Source organism: Morone saxatilis, unplaced genomic scaffold (genome assembly GCF_004916995.1).
Source record: "Morone saxatilis isolate NCDOM2014 unplaced genomic scaffold, NCSU_SB_2.0 Contig16, whole genome shotgun sequence".
Lineage (NCBI taxonomy): Eukaryota > Metazoa > Chordata > Actinopteri > Moronidae > Morone > Morone saxatilis.
In genome coordinates, this window is record NW_023339718.1 from 1,037,478 (window position 1) to 1,056,371 (window position 18,894).

Genomic DNA, 18,894 nt, shown 5'->3' on the forward strand with positions numbered 1-18,894 from the left:
CCACTAGAGGGAGCTGCAACACACCATACTGTCTAGGTCTATTGTGTCTAGACTGTACATTAACGAGCTAAGTCCTGTTCTCTTTGAAACTCAGTTACCCATAATTCCATTCAATATCAATCACAATGTAAAAGCATGACAAAAATTATGAATTGAGGATCATGTGCCAGCTGCTGTGGAACAGATATAACAGTTTCCTGTGCTTGACACTTGCAGTTTTGCGCATTTACACCTACTGGTATGTCCCCTTCAAAATAAAAGTCCCAACAATAGAGTGTTAAAATCAGAATATAGCCTCATTAAAAAAGAACAATAGAATGAGTAACCAGAATAAACACTGTTGCTCATCCTAAACCAAAAATAGTGGTCATTTATACTAAGTGGGCTGCAAACAAGTGTTATATTGAGAAAAGTTTCATAATCAATGAAATGGTATTCAGCCATATTATATATTCAGTAGTACAGAAAATGTAGTGTCAGTTGCTTGTGTGTTGTAAAATCATTATACATTTGTTGTGTCACTGCGTAATGTCAAGCACAAGTAATGGATACTACACTGATAGACACTGTGAAATATGAAGATTATTGGAATTTAAGTTTCATTTTAATCAAAAGAGGCTTTTTTCCAATGAGAATATGCACTATAATTGGAGCTATACTGGTGATTGACTCTCCTTGTCAAGAGTTCTCTGGCCAGTTCCTCCATACATACCAATCAGCTGATACTATTGAACCAATCTGATCAGTGTATTGAATGTTTGGGAGAATATCACTGTAATGCAGCTCATAATAAGTCACAACACTTTCATTCTTTAACTTATAATTCCTAATTTTATGTATTTTTTCGACAGTTTAAATTATAAAGGTTTCTTTTTTGTATGTGTAGTGTTTAGAGGTCTGATGTGTGAGATGTAAACCTCTTCACTTACCACTAAACCACTAAGTGATCTCATCTGAATGCACATTCAGTCAGATCACATACTCTGACTTTAAAGAAGAGTTACTAACATTTAACTAAGCCTGTGCAGAAAGCAGGGTCTCCAACATGTGTAATATGAAGTCATATTAATGTGGAACAGGTTTTCCTTCATCTGGTCTTGGAGGCCCCCCGTCTGGACCGCTGCCAAACCCCCACCCTCCGCTGTTCCCACATGAGACCACCTTACAAACTGGAGGTTGTGGGGGGGTTGGAATGTATTTTGCCCTGTGTGATGTGATTGTTTGCAGAGAAATGGGTTGACCTTGCCCTCTAATGCCACACACACATGCACACACTCGCTCTGGCCGGGCTGGAGGTGTGTGAGACAGACCTGCTGAGTGCAGGAGGTCTGGGACCCCGTCACCACTTCCTCCACACAGAGAACAGAGGATCCAGTCAGCTGAAGCCAGGATGGGACAATAATGAGCCGTCCAGCCACCACCGCCACCTCATTTCAGGTATTATTGAAACCTTTGCCTCTCACTTTGTTTTTTTTCTTCTACATACACCAACAACTGTGGGATAAAATGAAGAGCTACAGTCCAAAAAGCAATACCCAGTTTAAGATTTGGATTAATTACTCAATATTTTTAAATAATTTTAAGATTTAAAGCACAAAAAATGGTTCTAAATATACTTAGGTAAACATTAATGAGCACTACCTGTGGTGTGTATAGCTTAATACAGGTTTCAAATAATAAATATTTCATTTAGGAAAAGATGATTTTCATATTATTTAAGAACTAGGACATGCAATCAAATATAAAATAATGAAACATTTAGATCAGCTTTCTGATATATAAGAAAATAATTTTTGTTTTCTGAAGAATTATTTAAATTTCAGTTAATGTTTTGTATGATTTATAAACACTAAGTTGGTTATTTAGTAAATTCCAGCTATTATATTTTAATGGTAACTTTTTAAAATATTGATTAGTTGCTTTTGTTATTGAGTAGAAGAGAATAGGATTCGAAAAATGTTATACTGTCTGATGATTTCGTGTTTTTTATTATAAATTGGCGTTTATAAACAACGAAAGAATCAAAATTCAACTGTGTGACTTAACGTCAATTAGTCGTATTATATGTATAATGGTGTTTTTCGATTGCGTAATTTTAACCTGTAACGGGGGAAGTTTTCTAGAACTTTTCGGAAAATGTTGTATTTGAAAACTGTAATTTTTTTTTTCCAAACACACAAAATAATTTCTGATTTTCAAAATAAAGTAACATACTCCAGCGACCCATCATACTCAGTTGTGCTCGAAGGCTCAATAAACAGCAGAGTGAGTAAATGACTTATTTTGACTAAAAAAGTCGTTTCTAGTTTTTGTTTCTTTATAATAATAATGAATTTTTACAAAGGAAAAATTAAGAGATTGTTTTTTATTTTACCTTTTTATGAAGAGTAGTAGTGTAACTATCCATGTCTGTGGGGAAGGATTAAAAATGTAGAGGTTAATAATTAATAAGAGTCAACATTTTAACATATTCGGAACTGTAACTGCAACTGCTGAGTGAGGAACAGTTCATTCAAAGCAATGTATGATAATTAAACCTGGACTCTTGTTGAAGCAGCTTTTTCGTGTTATTATTTTTTATTATTTGAATGCAAAATGGCCTTACTTCATTTCCAACAATATTCAGATCTGCATTTATTTATTTTATTTGACACGTCTGGGTTTTTAAAGGCGCTCAAGTTGACCTCCAACAAGTAAACAAAGAATGTGATAAACATAATTCAGAGTAATCTTTGTAAACCGACAGCAACACACTAACATGTACAATATTTACATGAGTAAAATAAGCTACTGTGTGTTATCTTAATTGACTTTTATGTTTACTAAAAAATATATATTGTTCTAAAAACTTACTCATAAAAAGTCGAATCAGCAAAGTCAGGATTTGTCGTTTGCTCCTTAAATTCCTCTGTATAGCCGACTTTACCATTATAAACGTTAAATCAGGAGAAGAACAGTAAATAATTGATTTTAAATCGTACTTGATAATATCATTTCCCAAGCGGAGTGTGAGACCTGTTTGGAGCGTAAACAGTGTGTGTCTGCGAGTGTGTGTTTTAATTGATAGGCTTATTGGTAGGGTATCAGAGCAGATCGGGAAACTTGATGGGTCTGCATTTACACACACACACACACGCACAACACACACGTTGCACACACACATACACACACAACCACACACACACACACACACACACACACACAGGACACAGATCCAGTCTCCCAGTGGCAGCGCGATCTCACTGCAGCACCCGCTTGTCGCGCTTTGCACGAGAGGCTTTGCACCGAGCTGAGAGGTCTATCACCGGGGAATTTCATATTTAAACACGGTAAGAGCTGCACGTATTGGTGCTTTTTTAAACAGAACATAGGCACGTGCAGGAGCGCAAAAAACGGGGCACTTTTTACGCACAAAAATGTCCTACAGGCTGCACTATTTTATTTCATTCTGATGCTGTATGACTATTTGTTTTCGTGTTTTTTATGTTCAAGGTTTTTATATATATTCAAATTTAGTATACCAATATCAGGCCACAGTATATTCTACTGCAGAAAGGTCCCTTGTGCCTGAATAGGCTGCATCTCGACACATACCGTTACAATGGAGGAATAGTCAACATCACAGACCTCTCGCGTAAATTAAATAAAAAATAACTAAGAAAATAGTTAATGGTGCGTAAATGTGCCCACAGACACTCCGAATGGGCAGGTTGTGTTCAGGATGAAGGAGGAAAACGCGAAGGCACGGTTGCAGAAATTGGTAGAGATGGTTAACGGAGGGATCCGGCATGTTGACCTCCCGATGACCCCTTCAACTTTAAACTCTGGATGCCTCCTATTATCAAGATACAGTAGGCTAATCCAGTCAAAGCGATGTGCGCCCGTGTCCACCCGCTGCTGCTGCTGCTACAGGCCTCCTGAGCCTGGATCCATAATCTGTGTGAAATAATATGGGTGTGCCCCTCATGTGAGATTAGGCCTGTGGTTTTTTTTTTTTTTTTATCATTTTAGGAAATGCACAAACAAAATCACATTTGGTTGTGTAGATGTGCAGTAACAGGTTATGTTTGTGTGTTTTATTCACCAATATAGGGCACTGACAGGAATCTATAGCCTGTTATTGATTTCTTTTTAGTACCCTGGGCCAACAGGTAAAATAAATCCTGCCATTCCTTAACAGGTATCTTCTTTTAAATTGTGGGATTGGAGATGAATTACCACAAAATGTGGGTAAAATAGATAATAAAATACCTCTTTCTCCTTTTCATTTCCATAATTTGACCTATAGTCTTCCTCTTCCTCTCACATCAAACGGTTTAATGAATGCATGAGTAAAGTATTCCCACTTTCTGTGACTTTAACAAACAATAACTTTCTTTGATCAATCAGGAGAGATTGATTGATTGATAATCTTTTTAGGGAGAACAAGAGCAAAAACAGTCATTTTGTGGTTTGTGTGATGTGAAATCAAAAGAGAAAGCTATAAAGGATCAGCTCTCTCTCTGACAAACAGACTCTGAGAATAAATAAAAATGCTTTTGAAAAATAAATCATCCTCGACTGAGTGCGCGTGCGTGTGCGTAGGTCTATGTTTGTGTGCGTATGTGTGTGTGTGCGTGTGTGTGTGTGTGTGTGTGTGTGATTGGCCAGTGACACAGCCGTGATTTGGCGTGCAGATACCGATGCGCCGTGCAGACCTATGGGAGCGCCGGAAAGGCAGAAGGGGGAGGGCAGAGAGTCTGAGGCGGACTCCATTTGTAATGAAGCATCTGATGAGGGGTTCAGATCAGGGCTGCCACTAAGTCAGTGAGGGCAATAAAGAGAGGGGCGATATAAACGAGGAGGAAATTACATCCACTTTGAACGGGATTCAACCTCCACAGCAGCCGGGGGTGGCGGGAGGCAGCGGAGCGGACCGAGCCGCGGGTTGCGCGCAGGGAGACGGACAGCGGAGCCAGAAACTAACCCGATGATATTTCAGAGCCGCACATGGAACATGGTGGATTTTTGAGAACCGACACCGCAACATCTGGACAGTTGGATTTAAAAAAAATAATAATAATTTAGTGGACATCAAGGCAGGCTATAATAGGCGAGCAGGCTGCAGAGCGCGCAGGAGCAGGATGAGCGTGTTTTCTGCAGGGAGAGCAGAGAAGTGCGTTTGAGGTAAAGGCCCTCAGGGAGACCATCCAAAATATATATACACTCACACACACTCACACACACGCACGCAGATGCCAGACACAGGCTGTGGTTTGCTTATTTGATGTCAGTGATATGCACTTTAAGAGCTGCTTCCATTTTTAAACAGCATGTAGGCTGTAGTTTAACACACAGTTCAGCTGTTGTAACACTGCAGGCTCCACGTATCTTCCTGCATTAAGGTCGAAACAGAAAAAGATGAATATGAATTATTATTATGACCACTGTGACTATAATACAGTCTGAAATCTGGATTGTTACCACATAAATAGGCATGATGATACGGATGTTAAAGTTCAAGTTCATGCACATTTAATTTCCTTTTTTAAAACTTATTTTAAATTCAACTTTTGTCAGTGCACAGAAATAAAACTAAATAATAATAAAACCTCCATTCTTGGTGCTGTGTGACATTATGACCCTACCTGTTAAATTGTACTATCTGGCTCTATTCATTACAGAATCTAATCTCCTTTTGTGGAAGTCTGTAATTAAGTTATTGGATCAGTTACAGTGCCAACATTAAGGGTCTCTGTGTGTATCCAAAGACAGTCCAACAGTTGGCGTTGCTTATTGTCCTGTAGGTCGCAGAAATATCATATTAAATATAATTCTTATCATAATTCTGACTAATACTGACATAAATTTGCCCAAAAAGACATGTTTCAGATTATATTCTTTGTCGTTCTTAACTGTAAGATGTTCAATACCAACCACTAACTCTATTAAACAGGAAACTATTTCTCATCAAATCTTTAACACGAGCAAAAGCGAGTGTTATGTGTGTATCAAATGCACATAATACATAATACTAACCTGTGTGTGTGTGTGTGTCAGTGGGACATGGCAAACGGAGGGGACCAGTTCGGCCTTGCAGAGCGTCCGGACTCGGACTGCATGGATTCCCCAAAAGAGACCAAACATGAGAATCACAACTACACCTTAAACTCACCAGCTTCCCCGCAGACCGCGTCCAGCCAGCAGGTACCGGCCTGTACAGCCGACCACAATGTAAATATTGATGATTAATTATTGATTATAACTCATAAATAGTTTATTTTATTTTTTGTATTTTTCGGCTCCAGAAATTAAATCACAAAAAATGATTGATGCAAAAATATTCACCTCACTGTTTAGTAAGTTATATCATAAACAACTTAATCATTAGTTCAGAGATGTAAATCACTATTCAGTTACTTAAATTTAAATTAAATTCTCACATAGCTAATGGAAGTGTGTTTCCTTTTGGGGGCCTGTGTCCTGCTTTAATGTGACTTCCTCTGCAGTTGTAGTGAGCACTGTTTATATTTTGCTGCAGGGGATGGAGGGAATCAAAGTTTTCCTTCATGACAGGGAACTTTGGACGAAGTTTGATGAAGTGGGAACTGAAATGATCATCACCAAGGCTGGAAGGTATGAGGCAGAAATCCCTGTCTGTTGACTAGAGATGTTTTTAACTTTGGGTAATTTTAATTTGTCTGATTTGATGCTAAAACGCTGCAGTGAATGGATGAGATAGATGACCCAACAATGCTGCATTTTATTATATAATTTCAGGTGTTTTATCATTTAAATCTGACTTAGAAAGAGGGAATATTGATATTTTTCTGGCCGTCTTCCCTTGTAGGAGGATGTTCCCGAGCTACAAGGTGAAGGTCACAGGACTCAACCCAAAAACCAAGTACATCCTCCTGATGGACATCGTCCCCGGGGATGACCATCGCTACAAATTCGCAGATAACAAATGGTTCGTACATCCCAACATCTGTACACAAACTTAGATTAATCCACAAATCTTCAGAGTGGTGTTGGCTATTAGAGCCCTGCGGGTCAGCCTAGTGTTTATTAATGATAGTAAACTTTTAAACATCATGCGTTTTACGGAATGGACGTACACACCCACTAAAACTAGTCAAAATAAATAAATAAAATAAGCCTGTTTTTTTCCCACATTTACGCACAGTATGTCCATTCCTACTTTCTTAATATTTGCGCCAACGTGAATTTTACATTATAAATATCTGTAAAATAAAAATCTCTTGGTAAGCCGTCTCGCTGTGGGGGTTTTACCCTGCTCTCCACCCTCGCTTCTGCACCGTGCAAAGGTCCTTCCTGCAGTCTGGGATGGCCTAGTTCCCCGTGTTTACCCCCGTGCATGCCCGCCGGTTAAATCGGAAGGGTTCACCGGGCGGACAGACGGCACGGACCGGGATTAAAATCTCTCCGATTCAATTGTGCTGCGGGGAAAATTCAGACTCTCCAGTGAGATCCATCAATGCTCTGCCTCTTCAAAAGCATCAGACACTGGGTAGTTATCACGTAACGGGCCGGAAACGGGAGTCTGGATGAACTGTGACACAAAGTCTCAGCTCGGAGCTAATGGAGGCGCTCCGTGTTTACAGAGATAAGTCGGTGGTAGCCTGGAGGCTTTTATAAAGGAGGAAGTTTGGTGATTGATCCCCTCTACTGCAAAATATATACAGGCAATAATATTTTTTAATATTCTCTTTTTTTAATTATTTTTTTTTGTTCATTTTTGACAGGTCATGTTATTTGACCTTTAGGCGTTACAGACTCAAAGCATTTTCTTTGTCCTGATGAAGGCCTGAATTTTAAATGAATTTTCTTCAACAGTTATAAACTAGTATGATCCCCTGACTGAAGAGCACCAGATGGACTTCCTTTGTTTCTTTTTTTTTACACCGAAGCAGCACTGCATTGTTTACAGCCTCAAAACTGCTTTTAAAACACAATAACAATATTTCTTCAGGACCTTTATTGTTCGTTCAGAGCTGGAGACGTCTTTGGTTATTTAGTTTTTCGTATTACAGTCCGAACTAGTTATTTCTGGTCTTAATTAGTTAGTTAGTGACCTGTAAAACGTCAGTCATAGAGACGGAGAGAAACTGGCCTCTGCGCGTTGAACAGGATGATTAAAAATGAATGCGCTGAACGAAACCCACTCAAACAGGTTGTCCTCTCTGTGTCTGCTGCTAGAAGGCGAGAAGACAGTCCAAGTGGTTAAACTTGCATCTTTCTTGGACGTCTGAGGTCCTTGTGGTTGTTGTTTTGTGGCGATTGGAGCTGTTTTTTCAGCAGTTAGATTAACGGCCTCAGACTTCTCGCTCGGCGCTTCACAACAACAACACCTCTCCAGCAGGAAATAACATTTTCGGGGGACACCGAGTTCATTTGCGTCGACCAAAGCCAAGGTCCAGATGTGGGTATCTGTAAAAACTTCATCAAAACAAGGTGCATTTTGTGTTTGTCTAATTAAAGCAGCAGACAGGCCTTCTGCAGCCGGCGGCAGTGCAGGCCGCCTGCGCCACGGGGCGCCGGGCTGAGCGGTGCACGGCTGGTCAGACAAACCACTGTGACCCACTGAGTGTCAAAGTCTGACGGATTTCTGATCTGCTGCATTTTCTCGGCCTGTATAGGTCGATAACAGGAAAGGCAGAGCCGGCGATGCCCGGGAGGCTGTATGTTCACCCGGACTCTCCCGCCACCGGGGCGCACTGGAGCCGCCAGCTCGTCTCTTTCCAGAAGCTCAAACTCACCAACAACCACCTGGACCCCTTTGGACATGTGAGTCTGTCTTCTTCATAGTGTTTTGCTAATGTGGTGCATTTCTGTTTCTGCACACAACAAGAAAAAATTTCAAGATTTAAAAAAAAAAAGGTGGCCCTTTAATCTTTCAGCTATAACAAAAAAAGGACACAAATCAAACATTCCCAACTGGAAATGGTCTATTGGCCCATCAAAGAGCCATAATATGCATTTTAGATCATTAACCCCGAATGATGTTTTTAATTTAAGAAGAAATATTACATAAACTTACACTCACAGGTCCAGAGGTAGGCAGTCTCAGCTGGCAGCACACACAGCTCATTCTGCTGAATATAACTCAGCAGACTTCACAACACAGCACAAATCAGGCTCGACAGCAGAGACTCATCCCCACCGAGCTTTCTTTCACCCCCACAGTAACACACACACACACTGTATTAAACTACAGGCACAGTGGAAGCAGGTGAGCAGCAACAAACAGAAAACATCATCTTTTCAACTTTGTTAAATTATACGTAATGATTTCAGTGACTCTAAAGTCCATTAGCTAATACACATGTCACCGGCGGACATGTCACTGCGATTAAACTGAGCCCCCCTGGATAAACAAACGTGCTCGCGCCCGTGAGCGCGCGTATACACACAGGGCCGTGATCCAATTAAAAACCACTTGTGGAGCAGCCGGTGTCATGGGAAATAGTTCAGATTGTGCGCTGAATGCGTAAAGTTGTTATAGTTTTACATTACTGGTGTCTCCAAACAATGTTACAGACTTAACATAAATAAAACACCAAGAGCAAAAACCTTCACATCGAAAATATTAAGTAACAATAAGTTCAGTTCACTCAAGTTAATTATATTCTTGACTAAGCAGCTTTTACTATTAATTTTAAATGATAATGCCTTTTGTAATCCTTACTTGTACTGTGAATTAAAAAAAAAAAAACCTAGTAAAAAGTATTAACCAGTCATGTTTCTGTAACTTACAATTAACCCTAACCACTAAGCCATCACTTAGTAAAAGCTGCTTAATCAAGAATGTTTTGAACTTACAAAATTGAGTTAGTTAAATTTTTATGTAGTTGGTTTCAACAAGTTTTTGGAGTTAAAAAAAACTTGTGTTACAACTTTTAATAAGTCAAATACATTTTCCCCAAAAAAATTCAGCTGAAATAGTCGACCGGGTTAATGATCAGTGATTACATGGAATTATATTTTAGAATTTAGGCTTTATTTACAACATATCAGATCCTGTGGAGTCTATGTGGTTGAGAGAAAACACCAAACAAATTGCAGCTTTGATTTAAAATGTTTCAAGATGTTTTTTTGGGGGAATATTGGCATGAAAATAATACATTTAGAGTAAAACAAATAACATACACATACCAAGTTATTTACCTGTCTGCTACATAACTGAATCAGGCAAAAATATTTTTTACATTCATCATGCAGGACATTTGACATAGGTATTTTTTAAATCCTGGCTACGGCCTTAACACAACTTGATTTATTTTTCCTCTTGGCTTATATCAGCTAATACGTAAACTGTGAATCTCTGTCTTAAAGTTCATGTCATGCAAGAAATCCGGCTACCTTGACATAAATTGGGTTTACCCTCCACCTGGCCTCTTGTCCAGTTCCTAATGTCTGCCAGTGGTTTTCTGGAAGCCATTCAAGTCTGTCAACCTCACCTTCTCAATCTCTCCCGTTCAGATAATACTCAACTCCATGCACAAGTACCAGCCTCGTCTCCACATTGTCAAGGCGGATGAGAATAATGGTTTCGGCTCAAAAAACACAGCTTTCTGCACCCACGTCTTCTCTGAGACTGCCTTCATCGCTGTGACGTCCTACCAGAACCACAAGGTGCGCTTTATACAGGTCACAGTGCACAAAAACACTGCGAGAATGTAACAACTAGAACCCCACTTTATGTGTTTTAGAGAGTTCCCACCTGAATGTCTTTTATGTATGAAACTAATAGAATTATTGGGGGTTTTAAAAAACACAAAAATGATTACTGTACTGCTTTCTGACAGGCTGGAGCTACAGGCCGCCTCGTTATTATTCTAACAATTATAGAGATGGATCTCAAAGTCTTATGTGTTTGAATCAGAACTGTTCTACTGTCAAATTTGTGAGCATTTAGTTAAGCGTGTGAAGATCTGTCTTTGGTCACTGGCCACATTCAAACTCCAACTTTTGTCACATACTCACATGCACACGAACGGACAGTTTTGCCTTTGTTTGTATTACTGTCCGTATTTTGTATCCAAAAAGTCAATTTGCATCTTCTTTGTTTATGTGTCCTTACTCAGTATTTGTAAACACGTCCAAAAATGAATTACCCATGCGCGTGTGTGTGAGCACATGTGAGAGAGTGTGTGAGTGTTGGTCTGTAATGAGCTGTTTCTTTCCCTTGATCTTGGTTGATCCGGTTTCCTCGGCATCTATTAGAAAGACAGATTGCTGAAGGTTTAAGCCGCTATGCTGGTTAAGATTTCACAAGATATCTAACACAAATAACATAATTAAATTTCAACTATAATTTTACAATTTATTGTTGTTAATTGTTATTTTCCTTCATTTTTTAGATAGTATATCTATACAATTGCTCACTTGACAAAATAGTTGCCTAAATTCTGCACACTTTTATGCACAGCTTCAATTTGGTAGTCTTTTATTTATTGTATAAGAAACTGTAAAAATACCAAACTCACACACATATAAAAGGCTCTAAAAATATGTCTACAACAAGTATTTAATCTATCAAGGTGCATTTATTTATTTACAATAGTAGATACAGCATTAAGTTTAGAAGCCAAAGTTGATACTGTATGGTTTTATTTTTACTGTATTGTAGTTTTTTTGTATAAACTTAATAATAATAATTGTTAATAGTAGTTATATGTATGTATGTAAAAAGTGTATTGTAATAAATACACATTTTGTATTTTAAACTTTACTACTAATTTATATTATTATTATTATTATTAGTGGTAGTAATAAAAGTAACAGTAGCAGTAGACAAAGTGACCATTGAATTAGTTTTGAGAATTAGAATTTGTACTTTTCTACACTATTACGTTTGTTTAAAAGAAATTGGTTAGTGTGTGAAAAAAATCTTAACATTCTATCATATGCAGTAACAAATACTACTGGTATCACACTTCTATGTTAGTTCCAACATGATAAAGTATAAAAATGAGAACTTTTGAGCCAGTAGTTTGATGGATGCTGTCAGTGTTATCAGCTCTTCAAAGTTTGTTTGGACCTGAGCTCGTGTCGGAGCTCCAGTCCGCTCGCCTGCTGCGTGATGGACACACAGCACCGAGGTTTCCCTCCATGACATCACCGAGAAAAGTTTGAAGACTTAACATCAAAGCTCCGAGCTCTGGACCTCTAAAAGCTTTGGCCTGAAATCCTTAAACCTGGCGACTGTTTGGGTAAACAGTTTATTCTGTGTCAGCTGGCGAGGACACTGTCCGTTAGAAACGTCAGCAGCTGAGGAATGTTGGCCGTGCAGAGCTTCAGCGGGCTGCTTTTAACATCTGCAGGCCCTCTGACGAATAGTAAACTATTGACTTTCACTCAATGAAAAGAATGGATAAAAAAACAAATGTGCCTGTGTGTGTCTGGACTTGCATGAAACCGTGTGTTTCTTTGGGCCTGTGCGTGCTGTGGTGTAACGCTCTCTCTGTCTTGTGCTCAGATTACACAGCTGAAGATAGAGAACAATCCTTTTGCAAAGGGCTTCAGAGGCAGCGACGACAATGAGTTGCATCGCATGGCCAAGCTACAAGGGTGAGTACAGCTTTCAGTGTCTGCGTGCGTGTTTCGCCTTCATAAGAAGCAACATGAGGGTTGTTATGATGGGGTGCATATGGTCAAAGACGTGTGTGTGCATGAGTGGAGCCAAGCAGTATAAAGAGATGTGAGCCATTGTCACCTGAAGGTTGATCTTAGCCTGAAACCTCGTCCAGACTGTGCAGCACAAACACGTCACGCCGAGCATCGATAGATAGATGATATCACATTGCTGCTGGTCTGTTAGACTGTCACTGCTGATCAGCTGATGGCCCTACATGGTGCTGGACTAATCTCAATTCAAGCGCTGTTGTGGCAGGCAGTTTAGAGATTTTAATACGCCAATGGGAGAGGCTGTTACTGAGGGGAGGGAGAGGAGAGAGGGGTTGTATTAAATGCAGCACCCCTGTGTTACTGTGGTTGGTGGAGAGGAGAGAAGAGTCTATCTGAAGTGACACACGGATGGATGTTTATTTTTAGAGCGGCGAATTATCTCACAACAGCACCAACTGTGTGTGTGCGTGCATCAGTGTGCGTGAGTGTGTGTCACTATCTCAGCAAGAGTCAGGGAGATGTGGCCCGCTGTCCCCTACATACCACAGAGTTCACCAAGAGGGCAGTGTGTACAGGGCTGAAAGGATTGAGAACAGCTAAGTAGACTTGAAAGAAAAAGGGGAAAAAAATAACAAGAACACAAACACAACCAGGCAGAATTTAATCTAACAGAAATACCTGTACAGAATCAGGAGAGGCAGATTTGCGCAGAATACCTGAAGCCATAAATGCAAATGGTTGCTTCTGCTGTAATTCTCAGCTCACATCTCTTTCTGTTTCAGTAAGGACTTCCCTGTGGTCCCTCGCAGTACTGTCCGTCAGAGAACCTGCTCCACTGGTAGTCCGTTCAGTGGGGAGGGTCGGGGTCTGCGGGGCTCCCCTGAAGCCGTCGGGTCCCCCTACAGCTGTGAGAATGGCTTGAACAGCAGCAGTCCCCAGGAGCTACTGAGCTCCCCCCCCCCACACTACATCCTGCCTCATCCTCACCTGCAGCATGGCCAGCAGCAGCAGGTGTACCACTGCACCAAGAGGAAAGGTAGGAGGAAGCTGTGTGTCTCTGCCTTCAGTGCACTGTGGGAATGAACCTGAGCTAAGATATAAAAAGGAATTCCATTAGTTCGTTTCCTGACACAGGAGTCTATCTTTATGTATTCCACGTATTGGGATCCTTTTTGTAATAGTGGAAATAATTGTGTATTTTTCTCACCTGAAAATTAATTATTAAAGTCACAATTGTGACTATTATTACTTCGCCTAATGTTTCCTTATTCAAGTGAGAAAATATCACTTAAAACACAAACTGGTCATTATTGACTTCTCCAATTTGTGCAAAATAAGTGTCTGTTTGCAGGTTATTTGCAATATGTGAAGGTTAAAGGACCGTTCCAGTGGTTTTACATGTTATTGATTACAAATATCCATACTCACTGTTACCGCTAACTATTGTCGAAACATTTAAGTTTTAAGATGATTTCCTAACTTTTAGGCAGCGAGTATGAAAAGCAAGAATAATCACTGTGAAAAGTCTGTTAAATTTTTTTCATCCGCTTGACAATGCCGTTGCTGCAGGGACAATTTTGAAAACTCGTCCTCTTGGTGGTCCCAGATTTCAGAGATGGTGGCCAGATAGCTTTGCATCCATGAGATAAGTTTTGAAATGTTGATGCTGAAGGGTAATGGTGATGACTACTGTATGTAACATGTAACCAACAAAAAAAGAAAACCCTTTTAGTGGCTGCTTGGGAAATAAACCTGAGAAGATTTACACTAATTTGTGCTGTGACTGGCATTCAGTTTGTGTTTGCAAACTGTGTAATTTGCATCGGATTTACTAAGGCAACAGCTGTATGAACATTTGAATGTCTGGTCATTTACACATGCGTGCATGGATTTATTCACACATATTAATCAACAGCTAAAAGAAAATAAGTAAATAATGACCAATGACTCTGCAACAGCTTCTGCAGTGTAAGTGTAATGAGGTTGAAAATACAAAATAATTATATTCCAAACATTTGGCCGGAAACTCAAACTGAGAAACTTTATTTGGGTGACACTTGACTGATCACTTAACTAATCAGTTGTTCAATCGAAAAAACAAGACCCTACATGCAGAATTAGTCTGAAGCAATGCTGGACTTTGCTACTTTGCAGAATGGTCTACACTGATGATGAGTATAAACACTTTGTAGTTAATTGGGCTTGGTATTGTTTAAATGTATGAATGCAATACTGTTATAATTGCAGATAACTATGTTTTAGTATCAAGACCAAATACCTTTCTTTGAGGAATATAAACTTTATTTTTCTATCTAACCTTTTTATTTATTTAATAGAAAGTAAATGTTGTACAAACACAAGGCGGCATACAAGTTTCACCAAATAAAATTTAATCTAAAATCTAAATCATAGTAGAATAAGTGAGCTTTAAGGTGTTTGATACACTGTGATTTAGTCCACTCTGCAACTTATACAAGTGTGATGTAGAAACTTGAAGCTGCCACATACACTAAGAGAACGATTTTAATGTTGAAATCCTACTTTTTTTTAGTATAAAACCACATCAGATACACATTCTTGCTCCAAGCACTATTTGTATATCTGTCTGAATAAATGTCTGGAGGGGATCTCTAAGTCAATGTAAAATGTGCTCTAAAAGCAGTCAAACTAATGCAACTTTTCCTCATGTGTACATTTTGTTCTCATCTCAGCTTCTTCAACTGTATAATGCGGGAAGTCGGAAATTTTGAGCTGGAACTTTCCCAGTTCTCAAATGTCATTATTGTCAAATGGAAAATCAACACAATATCTTCTCTCTGTCCCGTTTCTCTTGTAGTGGAGGAGAACTGCTCTTCAGGAACCCGCCAGCATCCGTACAAGAAACCTTTCACTGGTAGCTCACCAAGTGAGGGCGAGTCTTACTATCACCCCTCCTCCTACCCTCCTCCTCCACCCGGTCTCTCCAACAACCCTGCCCTGGGTCTCACTGACTCCCCCTACAGCTCAGACATGGGACAGCGTCAGGCGTGCATGTTTGCCGGCTCAGAGCCCAGACTGGATGAACTCAACTGTGCATCCTGGTCATACACCTGCCCGCTCCCTTCTGCCATGACCCCCATGGAACCCTACCCGCCTTACACCCCTCATCCTCCCTACAGCTCCAGCCCTCAGGGCTCTCGACTCAGTGCTATAGCCCACCAGAGCTCTCCGCCGCTGGGAGAACACATCACCCACGACCCCTACCAGAGCCAGAGCTCTGGACCTCCATCTCAGAGCTCCCAAAACATTCACAGCAGGCAGCTCAGCCCTCCTCTCAGAGAGTATCATCGCTACACGCCCAACCTGTCTCCTCCTCTCTACCACACACTAGAGACACACACACACATCAGGTGTGGAGTCCCAGAATGGAGTGCAGCCTCTTAACTGAACCAGAGTGGACAGAGATTCCTCGTCTCAAATTCAATGACCCTTCTTTCTGCTCTTCTGAAAGATGCTGCACCGAATACGGACTAAATGTGATATTACCTTTGTAAAATACTTGTGAAAAGTGTGATTTTGTGCTGTGTGAAGAGGTGTCATTGGTTAGTTATGTTTCTCCCTCGTGCTGGATGGAGCAGTGGATCGTTAAAGACTTGGACATCCACGACTCGTCAGATGTTAAAAGAAAAAAAAAAAAAGAGCAGCACAATCAAAGTTGTACTTTATTGTCTTTACATAACCCAAAGACTGGTGTCACCCAAATGTTTGCACTGTGAGCCCTGTTAAGGCCAGACCGTTAGCAGCACTAGGCTGTTTTCCTCTCAATGACTCCCACTCTCTCCATTGTGAAGGATGTAAATTGTGACCCACTGTCAGACAGGCAGTAACATTTACTGACCAAAATAATCTCAGCGGAGCCTGAGGGAGACATTTTTTATCTTTAGTGGAGCAAAGCACAGCTCCGTGCTCAGTCTCAGTGAAGGAGAAAAGGCATGAGTTGTCTGTGTGTGCGTGTTTGTATGTAAAGCCTATGTCAGCTCAGCTCAAGGATGCTATGAGTTAATTTCCAATGAGACAGGCAGTAGTAGCTCCAGGCGCTGCACCATAGAGATAAACAGTTTGTTTAGACCACGCTACAGGCTGGAGGACCTGTAAACACTGTTTCCACTGCATTCTGGGTAAATGCACTACTCACCGTCATGCAGCTGTCACCGCTGTCCTCTTAGTCACCCCCAGCTGACCAATCAGTGTTCCCCGTTCACAGAGAGCCAGCCAATGAGGGCACCCCTCTCTTTTATCCCCAGCTGACCAATCAGCGCTGGAGTGCCGCATGTTTTATGTGTGCGTGTGTTGTCCCATTTTTGTTTCTGAATTATTCATGAGTCCAGTGTTGATCCTTGACATGCGAGGATTGCTCAGCAAACACAAAGAATCACAGTGCTGTAAATGTGACAATGTTGACGCACCAATTTGTTCAAATATTCTTTTTTAGTCTCTCTGTTTTGAATCTAAATGCTCCCTGTCACCTCCATACAGTATTTCTCCATTGCTTTGAGAAGATTGTGTTAAAACCATTTCCCTACAGATTTGGATAGCATTACTTTCTTCCTTTAAGCTAACTGTAAAGAAACATTTGTGGCACCCACTGTGCAAAATAGACGCAAGCTGAGATTTTTGGTTTATTTTTGTGTAATGAAGCAGTTTTTATATCTTTGCCCAGGTGTTTTACATGCAGTAACATGTGAGAAGGTGCTCTAACTTTACAAACCATCAGTATGCAGAGAGCAGATCCTCATCATTCCTTGATATGTATTTGATTTGTGTGTGAGTGAGTGTATGTGTGTGTTAAAATGAGATTTTTTTATAGCCTTGTTCCTGCTAATAATATTTATTACTCTAGATTTGTAAAGATTAGTTTGTTGTTAACTTGTGCAACAAGACGCTATTGTTTGGAGATATTTGTTTCTCTTTGAAGGTTTGTTTCTGGTTTCACCCTCCATCTCCAAGTGGTGATAAATAGTTGTGATAAACAAACACAATTTTCTGTTCTATGGAAATAAAGACAGATTTATATACAGAAATGGAATAAATTTTAGAGATTTTTTGCGTAAGTCAAGTGGTTGTAGTGTTCTTCTTTGTGAGTAGACAACAGACACAGCAGAGACAATCTATTAACATTCCCAGCGGGTTATTTAAAGTACGTTCAGCACCTCGTGAGTGGAAACTCTTTTAAGTGCAGTGCAGTTTATCAGTTCCAATGCATGTATCAATATGAAGGACCTGATAGCAACAGTAGCCTGCCGCGTTTCCCAAATGCATGTTCCAAAAGTGTCCAACGGTCTCATTCAACAATGTAGAGAGTATGGTTTAAAAAGTAACAGTGTGTACTCTGCTGTCTTATCAAGTGGAAGGGACCCCAGTGCCTCTAAGTCTTACACTCAGAGTGGTGTGGGTGCTGGGGTGCTGTGCATTACTTGTCCGCCTCCTCTTATCTCTGACAGGTTGTTTGGCATCTCCAGTCTCCACCAGCTGGACCCCTTCACTGACAACCTGCTGCCCAGGGAGGGGTGGGGTCTGCCGGGATGCAGGACAAAGAAAGGTGGGGGTGTGTTGGTGGTCCCCCCTTTTCTAAGACTCCCCTCCAAACCGCCATTCGCTCTCCTTCCTCTCTCCTGACATCTCATGTTTCTGTGTCTCTCACAGCAAAGTTAACCTCTTACACCTTACACCTGCTCAGAGTTTACAACACGCTTATTTTCAACTAACAAATGGATGTAGCATGCAGAGATTTATTTCAAAAGGTTGTTAAATCATTAAACTTCTAACCCAGTGTATTTACATTTAATTGCATAGTTATATGTCAGTTGTCAGACCTCCCTCTCTCTCCATCTCTTTTTCTCTTTCTTCCTTTCTCTCTCTTTCATACACCATAAGGTCAGAGGTTAAGCAGGCAGCTCTTCAGAGGGTCTGTTCCTCCTTAACCCCTCGTCTCCAGACAAACTCAGGCCAGGATGAGGAGAGGGGGAGAGGAGGGGGAAAAAGAGTGAGGTCCCATGCGGGGGCCTCTGAATCTGAAGATGGATTGCATGCCTGCTTGTACAGTAACAGAGCTCTGTGATGACCTCTGTATGGCTGGAAGTTAGCTGGGAGAATAAAGCTTTTGGCTAAAGTGGTAAAATAATATTAAACACAGAGTGTTTGTATGTGTGTGTGTGTGTGTGTGTTTGTGTGTGTGTGTGTGTGTGTGTGTGTGTGTGTGTAAAGGACTTTAATCCATCTGTGGAG

At 40.4% G+C, this 18,894-nt stretch overlaps 1 protein-coding gene across 1 annotated transcript; it reads left to right on the plus strand.

Moving 5' to 3' along the window:
* The first annotated feature begins 6,045 nt into the window (after nucleotides 1-6,045).
* Nucleotides 6,046-16,511, plus strand: tbx5b (T-box transcription factor 5b). The gene is made up of 8 exons (XM_035658796.1): nucleotides 6,046-6,186; nucleotides 6,521-6,615; nucleotides 6,830-6,949; nucleotides 8,640-8,787; nucleotides 10,483-10,635; nucleotides 12,482-12,573; nucleotides 13,413-13,666; nucleotides 15,467-16,511. The coding sequence occupies exons 1-8, from the start codon at nucleotides 6,046-6,048 to the stop codon at nucleotides 16,051-16,053; spliced, it is 1,590 nt and encodes a 529-aa protein (XP_035514689.1). The 3' UTR covers nucleotides 16,054-16,511.
* Nucleotides 16,512-18,894: the final 2,383 nt, after the last annotated feature.